General features: G+C 42.1%; 1 protein-coding gene across 8 annotated transcripts in view; it reads right to left on the bottom strand.

Moving 5' to 3' along the window:
- lama2 (laminin, alpha 2) overlaps positions 1 to 12,367 on the bottom strand; it is a 123,111-nt gene that overhangs the window by 66,116 nt on the left and 44,628 nt on the right. For all 8 annotated transcript variants that reach the window (XM_029002539.1, XM_029002540.1, XM_029002542.1 and 5 more), the window contains exon 13: positions 6,203 to 6,304. In XM_029002539.1, the coding sequence (XP_028858372.1) occupies positions 6,203 to 6,304 (102 nt within the window). The remainder of the gene's footprint in view (positions 1 to 6,202; positions 6,305 to 12,367) is intronic.

The following is a 12,367-nucleotide window of genomic DNA, read 5'->3' as shown; positions in this document are numbered from 1 at the left end:
TATTTTAATAATCATCCACCACACTATCTTCATCATCGTCATCATCATCATCTTGGAAGGCAGCCCTCCCACCAGGATCCTGACAGTAACTTTATATTGATTTGCTGTGACCTTTGCCTTTACGGGGACAAGTGGATCCAAGCCATTGGCAGAAATCCCCGCAAATGAGTTTCTTCACACAGTCGCTGCTGTACGTGCACAGAGACGCAGAGAAAAAGAAAAATGTTTTTTTGGAGGGGATGGGAGTGCCAGCAATGACAGGTAAACTTCACCAACGCGATCATGCAACATGGCAAGTCTGAGGGATTACGGGAGACATTATTCATCTCTGCCGCTTATTTACCGTCGCACTGACTGCTGGGAAATTGCCATTTATAGAAGCAGAGCGCTTTTATTTGTTCTGAATTAATGGAGTGTACACATGCAAAACAGGGTTTAACTATCAATAATAACCTGTCATATACATCCCCACGCTGCTCCCACCGCGGGTCTGACAAGAGCTTTCCACACGGTACCATCTCAATAAAGCCACACTGGCTCTTCACACTAATGAGACTGGCGCTTGCTGGCATCCCAGGTTACACACACACACTCAAAGTAAATGTGACAAACATCAACAGGCCATCTGTGTAAAGTGGCTTCACAATATGCAAACATGGCATTGGTAATATGATGCCAAATGGTGGATCCAGTCATAAGGTTAGCAAAATGTAATTAGGGAGAAAACAGACACTGGCGTATGTGTTTATTTAATTGTTTGGAGTGTTATCAGCTTTAAAGCCTTTTTTGTGTTAACAAAAAGTGCCATAAAAATGCCCTTGGGAGGAAAAGAGCAGCAAGCCTCTTTGGCTGACAGCACTACGGGAAGAGTATGCGGAAAAGAAGACATATTATTGACCTGTCATGATGGATCTGGGTTGTGAATGAAATCGCCTGTGAATCTGCCCTTTCCCTCCAATATGTAGTGCATTCTTGCTGAACCCATGCAGACAAACACAAAAAAAGGTCACTCCCACTTCTGACACAAACGACGATGTTAGCAATGACAGAATGGCAGTTTAAATTGTATTTTTCATCTTGTAGTGAATTAATGGAAAAGTTACATTGAAATATACAGTGGAAGGGGAAAGCGAGTGAGTGAGATTATTAATTTTCAGTAAATCATAGAAGGGCATTATGTATATTATTGGGCACTGCAACTCTGTTATACTATATAGGTTGGAATATCCGACAACCTGAAATATAAGACAAAAAAAATCTTTACAAAATACCAATATTTGGCATTATCTACCAGAATATTTTTTGAAACCGTATATGCAATGCAAACATATTTTGAGAAAAATGCTTGTCCAATACACTATATGAAATCACATAATTATCAGTGCATTGACTGTGATTATATATTATAATTACAGCATTAACATTTAGCTATCCGAAAATACACATTTTACCAGAAGCCTTATTGTAGAGCCTGTCTCTATGTAAAATGTGAAATTTGTGACAATACAGCTATAGTCACCTGCCTATGCCCAGTGTCCTGGGATGGGATTCGGAAGCCGCCACCCAGTTGTGGATTCAAAGGTTATGGATAGTAAATAAGTGATAATAGGATAATAGGATATGCCACAATATGAATGCAGCTGTGGACAGGGGCATTAAAAAGATCTAAAAAAAAGCCGCAGTGCAGAAAACAGTGTCTGCATCATGACAAGACACACATTCCAGAGGACGTGAGATCCATTGTGTTATAATGATTTTACTCTTCACCGAAGCCAAAGAGCCACGAAGAGCAGCTGGCCATAGTTCACAACAATACCTTCTTCTGTAGGAACAGGGAAGAATGTCTACCTGTGAGTGAAAGTGCATTGTGATGCACACCACAGCCCACAGTGCACAAAAAGTTGTCCTCTGTATTTATCCCATCACCATTTTTTTTAACAATGGGCAGCCATGAAGGGTGCCTATGGAGGTGTGTGTGTGCATGATACCTTGCTCACGGGGACCTCAAAACTGCAGTGTCCTTACAAACTAGGGCACCACTGCCCTTCTTGAACCAACGTGGTCTTTCAACAGTGCGCCAGACTGCAGTTTGACCGCAGTCACCATCACTTCGCCATTGCATTACAGCGTTTCATCATGTATTCTGACAGCCAGTTAACACCTCATCTTCCCCTCTAAAAAATCTACTTTTTAAAGTGTTATACTGACTGATTCCACATGAAACCTGTCACAATTGTTTTTTTACAGCATTCATTTAGAAAATGGCCAAAGAGCAGTTCCTTTGAAGTGGCCATGGTGATAGGGACTATTCTTGAGACATGAAAGCTAATCACTACTGTAAACATGCACCACTCTATACACGGTTTCTAACCCACTCTGGGTGTTCTATACAGGAAGTAGTTCATGTTGGTTGAAATATTTAGAACTTTACAGTACAATAATATATGGCATTGCCACAGTGGTTAGTATCCAATAATAATGATTATTTTAAAAAGTTGAGGTTATAGTCATAATTGCCAAAACTAATAACATCAACGGTCCGAATTTAGCGGGAATATTTAATATGAAAAGGAGAAATAAACAACCAAGTGAGCACTTTTTGTCGATGTCTATTCATTTCTGTGACCCTGAAGAAGAAGATGATGCTTTTATAAATAAATGTCAGGAGTGGCAGACGGACGTGGTGGATTCAGGTTTCCTGAATCCAGGGGCAGCTGCGCATGGTGCCTGGTCTGACACGCCTGAGTGGTGAACATGGTTCAGGACCAGAGAGGGTGGTCAGAGGCGAGCAGGGTTCGAACCGGGAAGTCAAGCAGAGCAGGAGCCCTCCAAACATGCAGATAGGTTTAATCCAAGAACTGTAAACTAATGTGATACGTGAATGTATACATGATCTGTATACATTCAGAAATATACAGCATATACTTATCAAAAGAAAAGAGAATTTTATTAATTGACATCTAACAAATCAAAGGTGTGATCTAAAATCTCCTGGACTTTTCTTTGATCATAGACAGTTTAATAGACCGAGTTTGATTTCTCGCCACTCTATTCCAGAAGCAGGTCCTGTTTTTGTCTGACAACTGGAAAGGTAGTTGGAACTGAAATTCTGTAACACATTTCTCCTACACACTTTCCTCTCGTCTCCTTATGAGGTTTAGCTTAACGGCCAAGAAAAAGTTCCAAAGGAGATGAGAAAGAAATATAGCAATGGAAGCCAGCAGGAAACAAGCTCCAAATTCTCAACCGATGTGGGAATTCTGCTGCACCAACCTCCATATCAGCAGCAAAACACTGCAACGTTTTCTTTGTTCCCGGCCAAAAATACGTTTCCCTGACGAAGAAGTCCTGTCGGGCTCCTTATACAAGGCAAATAAGCAAGACTTTCTGTAATCTGCTCTCCCATTTCTCCCGCACTTCCACTGCATCCTCATTTCACCTGCTCAGATAACCAAAATGCTCAGAAGTCACCAGCTTCATACATGGTCAATGGGCCTGTGTCAAAATATCAGTTTTTCTTTCCTTTACTTTAAGACCTTGTGGACATCTTCACAGATTGAATATCATGATGATTTAAAGTAAAGTCATCAGTATATTCTATGTGTTCAGCTATACAACCTGAAATGAGTTAATAGTTTTATTTCATTTTCCATTCTGTAAGTGAAAAAAAAAATGTAAACGAGTGAACACACGATTGCGGTCGACCGTGTCTCGCAAACACATCAGTATAAAGTGCAGGTGCAGTTGTGTGACAGTTTCGTTGTTTAGAAGGCTGACGCCGAAGAGAAAGAAACTGTTCCTGTGTCAGCTGGTCCTAGTCTACAGGTTTCTATATCGTCTGCCAGAGGGCAGAAGGTCAAAAAGTCTGTGTCCATGGTGGGAGGGATCCGTCATGATTAAACTTGTGAGGGATGCAGGGATTGTGTCGTTATTGTGGCCTCTCCATTACGGTCTCCATTGCTATGGCGATAAGTTTTACAAAATTTCACCCAACAGTAAATCATGTACAGTCAGTTGAGGGGAAAATATATCTCAGCTGCACCAGAACGGCCCGACGGAATATGGCCACTTTTGGGGTCGTTTGTGTTCTTTTTCAGTTCATGTTACTGTCATGTTCCGGTCCGAAAGGGGTTACTCCTGTCTGGGATCCGGACCATGTTCACCGGTGTCTCGGATGTCTCACCTGCCTTGTGCTTCACCAATTAAACCCCGGATTCGTGATGTCAACGATTGCGTCCTTCCTCCTTCGTCATCTCGTCACCTCTCCGTCCTCTTCTCCGTTCACCTGCCTCGTCATGCCAGCATGGTTGTGACAGAAAGACCCAACCGCGCATTTAGACGCCGCTGATGCCGCCCCACTGAGATCAAAGGAGCCACGACTCGCCAGGAGGATGCCGCCAGGTTCCTTGTCCCTGGCCTTCCATTGCTTCTTGTTCTGCAGGGTCCCGACCCCTGCCTCTCAGTCCCGTGTCTGGTGGTGCTAAAGGTGAGGAGCGGCCATTCAGCGGGGCGAGCCGGAGACTGACCGCTCGTCCATCGTGAATACCGGACCACTCATTCATTCATTTATCATTCCTACCACTTTTCATCTCATTTTTTTTCTCTCCTCTCGAATCGATTCCACTCGATTCCTCTTCTCGTCCCTTCGAATCATTCAGACTCTGTGTATGGACTTCCCTCCCTCCTTCATGGACCGCTTTGCCTGGCCCGCCAGGGGTCGTGCTCTAAGAGGGGGGGGTTCTGTCATGATCCGGTCCGAAAGGGGATCCCAGACCGGAGTTTCACTGTTGTTCTGTGTAATGTTCCCTAATCGTTGTCACCTGTGTCAAATGTATAAAGCTGCCCTGTTCGTTTCTGTTCGCGTCAGGTCTTTGAAGTTATGTTCCATGTTCACCAGTGTCTCGGATGTCTCCCCTGTCTTGTGCTTCACCAATTAAACCACGGTTTCGTGATGTCAGCGATTGCGTCCTTCGTCATCTCGTCACCTCTCCGTCCTCTTCTCCGTTCACCTGCCTCGTCATGCCCGCATGCTTGTGAAAGTTACTGCTGAAGTTGGGGGGACGGAGCTTCAATTTCAGTCTCAGAGAGCCTAGCTCTCTAGTCAAAGCTCCTTAGAGACATCCAGGGAACACAAAAAGAAGGAGAACGCTGAGGCCCAGTCTCCGGCAGCGCTAATGAGAGCCAGATACCCCATCCCCGAACAACATAATCAAGCACATTCGGCAGAGCTTGAACACAAACACACACAAACACAGCTGCGGACTCAAGTATTTCCAAACCAACCAGACAGTCTGCCCAGACATATCTGTGGTGAACTATAGAGCATGAGAAGCAAAGGTCTCCAGAGAGACTCGGATCATTCAAAATATTCTGTATGATTTGCATCATAACACTGCTCTCTGGCTTGTAATGAGATCTTGCAAGAAGAATGCACAAGTTCTCTCCGCTTTAATGAAAACACTTAGTTTTGCGGTGGTTTCTTTGTTAGAAACACCTACCTTCCCCCTCACTGCCCGCTCTATTAGATGCCAATTTACCACTTTGGGTTTTTATAGGACGAATTAAAACCAGACTAAGCTTTTTCATTGCAGTGGGCAGCGAAGCCCCCGTGTCTTATGTGTGCAGACTTACCAAGTAATTTATATAACATAAATCAAACGTACACAGAGCTAAAGTTAGACTTTAGCACTTCCAGGGAAAGGGGAACGTGCTGGTTCAAAATCTAATTCAGGCTCGGGCAATTACGTCACTTGCTTCATCATTTTCAATAATATTTGAAAAGTTCATTGAAGTGACAAACAATGTTATTTACCTATGGTCTAGAATTAAAAATATTGTTAACATGAGTTTGAATCACTGTTTGGATGTTGTGTGTGCTGAGTTTGCTCTCCCTGTGTTGGCGTGGCTCTAGGCTCTCCAGTTTCTGCCTGTTTAAAGGCATGGTGAGTTGTCAGTAGGTGTGAATGTGTGAGTGAATAGCGTGTTTGTGTGTTAGACCTGTAGTTGCAGTTGGAAACTGCGACTCTGAGTAGGACTAAGCGGTTATGGAAGGTGAGTGATTTTAGATATAACATCAGATTTCTATTTATTTGTGACCCTCTCTTGGATAAATGGGTAAAAAAAGCAGATGCATGAAAAATAAATGACATTTAAATTTCAATTTGGCATTTCTGTTCCAAAATAGATGTCAAGAACCACTTACCTCAATAATGACTTCGGGAGAAGTGGTGATCGTCTTAGGTTGGTTGTCCCCCTCACTGTCAAATGAGACACTGTAGATCAAACTTCCACCAAATGCTCCAAGCTGTGAAGAGATACACCATTTAAAAAAAAGTCCCACATGAACAAGTGCATTTAAATACCTGCAATAGTCATGGAACTTGGTCATAGGTGTGTTGAAACAACATGGCATTCTACTAGAGAGTCCATATTGCAAAGATATATTGTCCATATTGTCTTTTTTCCCCCCAAGGACAGACTTACAGAGGCTTTTTGTGAAAAGGTGACTGGGTCTTGGCATCTAAAAAAACTGCAGAACACTTTTTCCTTTTTTTCAGAAACATTTTCAAATAATGGAACATCTGTTCAATGGAGAACATCTTGAACAAAGTCTGTTTTTCAGCTGATTGTGCTAGAAATTGACAGTTCCCTGCCCTCGCTCTCATTCTTGGTGAGCACTTACTGACTGGGCCTGGGCCTGCTGACCTTATATGAAGGGCAGGTTTTGCATATTTTTGGTGGCACAGTGCAATGAATGACCCTGGAGGCAGAAAGCAAAGCCTATAGTCCCAAAAGCTCACCATACTGATCCACTTAAAGTGACATGACAATCTTAGAATGGTGTATTCACCCAACACAGAGAGGTACATATAGATCCAAAACCATCTGTTCCGGGTCCAGGTCCCGTCAGAGCTTGTTTCCATATAATGTAGCCCCTTAACACATATGAATTCAATTCTGCCTCAAGATTCTTCTCTCCAGACCAATAGGACCATGCAAATAAAGGCGAAGTGCATTGTGGGGAGCAGACAGTCTGCACACCTCACTTTTTTCAAGTGAGGGACAGCGATAAATTGGAGCCAGGCTCTTTGCGCGTGATAATGATATTGTTTACGGCATCAAAAACCCATTCATTAAACCAACACCCACACCACAATAACAGACGGCCTTCCCTTTAACCTTGCATTAGTCACAGATACATGACAAGCATTCAAGCAGCGTTAATTTCACAGAGAGAATGGCAGACTGCTGGATGTACATACATGGGTTCAAGTGTTTTTTTTTTCACTTTATTTACTGCAACATCTTAACATAAACTATAAGGTAAACTATACCATCCTACCTATTACAGTATTAATAGTAGTACCTACCATGAGTGAAATTTCATTAGTAAAGATTCAATATAAAAAAAGTAAAAGTGAAGTGATTGTCATTGTGAAACACTGCGGTATAGTCCACGCTGCACACAACAAAATGTGCGCTCTGCTTTTAACCATCACCCTTAGTGACATTTACATTTACATTTACAGCATTTATCAGACGCTCTTATCCAGAGCGACTTACAATCAGTAGTTACAGGGACAGTCCCCCTGGAGCAACTTAGGGTTAAGTGTCTTGCTCAGGGACACAATGGTATTAAGTGGGGTTTGAACCTGTGACTCTGTAGTCTTCTGGTTCATAGGCAAGTGTGTTACCCACTAGGCTACTACCACCCCTGAGCAGTGTGTGGGCATGGCACTTTGCTCAGTAGCGCCTCAGTGGAACCTTTGCGGTTTGGGGTTCTTCTGATTACAGGTCAGTGTCCTTACCCACTAGACCACCACTGCCAACATGTATCGATACATTGAAACAGTAAAGTCAACTTTAAAATGACTTTAGTTTCACCTACATCAATGAAATACAGTATGTGTCTCACATACGACCCAGCAGTTAGTGTTGTTGCTAAGCAACATCATTCAATCTACACTCTGGCAGGAAGTGGACGCTAACCCTCCTGCTTAGTAGTAGATGCTTAACATTCCTAGGACCCCTTGGCAGACCCCAGTTCCATGTGCTCGTTTTATGCGGTGCATTGTTAACACAGATACTACATAAAAAAAAAGATTTTTGCAATAATAAAGGGGTCCTGTGTCTGGTGCTGATTCTTGGAGAGTTATAACTAAAGATCTGGCCAGAAAATAGAGATCTTGAGGTTAGAAATACCTCTGCTTATTACATCTTTTAGTCTGCTTAATTTCATAATGAAAATGTCTCATTCATTCACATTCCTGAAAACTGGAATGAAATTCATTGAACACACAGCACCCCTAATTGACAGAAAAACACAGAATTTTGTACATGTTTGCAGATTTATTAACAAAGAAAAATTGAAATATCACATGGTCTTAAGAATTCAGACTCTTTGCTGTGATGCTCATATCTCAGGTAGTGTCCATTTCTTCTGATCGTCCTTGATATGGTTCTACACCTTCATTTGAGTCCCGCTGTGTTTGATTATACTGATTGGACTTGATCAGGGAATCCACACCCCTGTCTATATAAGACCTTTCAGCTCACAATGCATGTCAGAGCAAATGAGAATCATGAGGTCAAAGGAACTGCCTGAAGCTCAGAGACAGAACTGTGGCCAGGCATAGAACTGGCCAAGGGAACCAAAACAATGATGCTGCACTTCAGGTTCCTAAGAGCACAGTGGCCTCCATAATCCTTAAATGGAAGATTTTTGGGACGAGCAGACTCTTCCTAGTGCTGGCCGTCCAGCCAAACTGAGCTATCTGGGGAGAAGAGAAGACGTGAGAGACGAAAAGAAGAACCCCAAAATCACTATGGCTGAGCTCCAGAGATGCAGTCAGGAGATGGGAGAAAGTTGTAGAAAGTCAACCATCACTGCAGCCCTCCACCAGCCAGGGACTCTTCTCAGTGCAAGACACTTGAAATCCGAAGGACTCCAAGATGGTGAGAAATAAGATTCTCTGGTCTGATGAGCCCAAAATAGAACTTTTGGCCTTAATTCTAAGTGGTAGGTGTAGAGGAAAAACAGGCACTGCTCAACACCGGTCCAATACAGTCCCAACATTGAAGCATGGTGGTGGCAGCATCATGCCGTGGGTGTGTGCTACAGGGACAGAACAACTTGTTGCAATTGAGGGAAAAAGTCTCTCCCTCATGTGGCAAAGTACAGGGATATCCAGGTTGAAAACTTTCTCCAGAGTGCTCAGGACCTCAGACTGAGCTGAAGGTTTTCCTTCTTACAACACAATGACCCTAAGCACTCAGCTAAAATAACAAAGGAGTGGCTTCACAGCAACTCTGTGACTGTTCTTGAATGACCCAGTCAATTAAACCCAATTGAGCATCTCTGGAGAGACCTAAGAATGACTGTCCACTAATGATTACCATCCAACCTGCCAGAACTGGAGAGGATCTGCAAGGAGGAATGGCAGAGGATTAGATCAAAAGGGGGCTTCTACTAAATACTGATAAAAGGGTCTGAAAACTTTGGACCATGTGATATTTAAGTTTTTCTTTGTTAATAAATGTCAACAATTCTGTGTTTTTCTGTCATTATGGTTTGATGGGTGTACATTAATCAAATCAAATGAAATTAAATGATTTTACTGTACAATGCATATATTGATAAATGATATATCTAAATGATCTTTGGTTAATTCATCACAGTTTTACTACAAATGTGAGACTATAGTAAAACATTATGAAGCATTTAACAACTGGGTCTTAAGTTTAGTTTCTTAAAGGGAACTAGCTGATTTAATCTGCATGATTTCAGCATTCTCACACATTGTTAAAGTTATCGGAATATAATGCAGCTCTGATAGAGCTGGCCAGAGTCAGTGTGGGCTGTCGAGCAAGACCTCATTCTATTCATTTAAAAGCAAAGGGGAGACAGGAGAACAGGCACAGATAGAGTTGAGATGACCCCACCACCACCGCCCACGGCTAACAGGAAATGAGCAGCGGTCCCTTCCACCGGGCTCTGCTGCAAACATGCTTAAAAACGAAGTGCGTCTCCCACCGACACGCTTGTGCGAGGACACAATGTTTCCTTCTCTCGTGCTCCGCTGTCCTCCCACTCAATTCTCAATTTCCCTCACTCACTTCCTCCCTCTTGAAATGAGATTTGCTCAGAGATACAGGGACCAATGCAGGCATGCATCCATGAACGCACACACACACACACACACACACACACACACACACACACACACACACACACACACACACTCTTTTCTGTCCCTGTGATTCTCTTCCTTTTAAAATGAAATTTCTTCCATACTCACACACAGACCAACATACTTTATGAGGACCCAAGGATAAATAAAAATCTACCTATGTGTAACAAAAAATGTTTCTCATCCTAAATCGGTCTTTACACCTTAAATTAACCAAAATAACCAAAAATAACCTTTTAAAAATGAATTCAAAGTTATATTCTGAGTAGGAACCAGCAAAATGTCCCCAGTTTAATTTTTTGATATTTGCATCTTTGTAAGGATGAAAAATGCACACACATACACACAATTTTATATCTTTCTGAGGACTTATGCATGCATAATAAATACACGCCTGCTTATATGTGACAAAATATTTCTAATCCTAAACTCAACTTTACCCCTTAACTTAACCTAATAAACAAAAGTTAATTTTAGTACTTTAATTTTTGTTGGAACTGATTACATTTCCATGATTTGGAAACAAATAAACATAACCTAAAATTGTTGTGAGGGTTCTGGGTCTCCTCTGAGATATTAATACAAAACACACACTGATTCATACAGTCTCTCTATCTTTCTTTTCTCTTCTCCCCTCTGCCAGAGATTACCTCTGAGAAACAGGGACCTACATGCAGAATCACACACACACACACACACACACACACACACACACACACACACACAACAAACACACATAGAAACTGTAAAATAAACACACACACTTTCTTTTCCGGTGCCATTTTCCTCCCCCATTTCTCTCTTTCATTTCCATCACTCTCCCTCTCTACACCACAGAGACCCATCCTTCCCACATCTGCTCTCCTCTTTCCACCCTGGGATCTGTTTGCTTTCATACCCAGAAGACGTCACTATGTACTCCTCCACCGGCCACCCACAATGGCACCCACAAAGCAGAATGCGCTCACACCACCCCACCCCAAAAAGCATCAGAACTTGTTTGTGCAAACATCTGCTTGAGCACAGTACACATATAATAGTTAACACACAAATACACACACACATCTGGCTTTCTATGGCTCAGCTGTACCATCAATTCATCTTTCTGAAGTATGAATTGTAGACAGAATATCACAGTTTACAGGCCTGTGGGTAATGGGTAATTTGTGGCTGCTCTCAGCCTCACATAACTTTCTAAAAAATTGTCCTTGTTGATGGTAAACATACAGCATGGCATCGCCTGGCTTCACAGCATTTTCCTGCTATGCACCTACCTCAAACTGCTGAATATAAAGCAACCAGCCCATACTAATGTATATTTCTCACTCACTCACTGTCCTTAATCCTGAGAATCTGGGCACAGTGTGGGGGACTCAGCCAGGACGGGACACTAGCTCACCACAGGGCACACACACCATTCACTCATACCTAGAGTCAATTTTGAGTCGCTACTTCACCTAGTGTGGATGCCTGTTGATAGTGGGAGGAAACCAGAAGACCCATGGGAGACCGTGCAAACATGGGGAGAGCATGCAAACTCCACACACACAAAGTCTGAGCTGGAATTCAAACTAACAACCTTGGAAGGGTGAGGGTTTTTTTTGGTTCATATTAATTAATTTTGTTTGTATTTTTTTTAAATAAAACAATTCGATTGTTTGCATTTAGTTATAAACATGATTTGATCAACCTATGCTGTGAAAAATGTAAAAAGCTACCACATACGTTATCTTGCTCACCTAACAGTTTTAACACCAGAGCTGCTCCATCTAGTGGTGTTTCCTTATATGACACTGAAAGTGCTTTACCAGTCATGTCTGAGTGTATGTAATTTTTACTCTATATAATTTTTATTCATTAAAAACTATTTCTTGAAAACTGTTTGACTACACAAACACAGAAATAATGTACAATCTACAATGTACAGTAAAACTGAGGGAGAGACTTTTTCAACCTTTTCTTGGTACAACTCAAAATCCCTCAAATTGTCCACACTGATTCGAAAAAAAAAAAGTAAAAACCCTGAACAAGCTTCACTGTTGAAATCTGTTGCACATGAAAAAGATGGCGTATGAGTCCTGGTAGTCCACGATGCCCACTGACAGCTAGGAAACTGTGTGTGCTGCTAATTTTAAGCCAGAGAAGTGTACTGGGTTCGGGACCCTATTCAACCCCAT

This window comes from Denticeps clupeoides, chromosome 14 (assembly GCF_900700375.1).
Source record: "Denticeps clupeoides chromosome 14, fDenClu1.1, whole genome shotgun sequence".
NCBI classification, from domain to species: Eukaryota; Metazoa; Chordata; class Actinopteri; order Clupeiformes; family Denticipitidae; genus Denticeps; species Denticeps clupeoides.
This window is presented reverse-complemented; position numbering and strand designations above follow the sequence as displayed.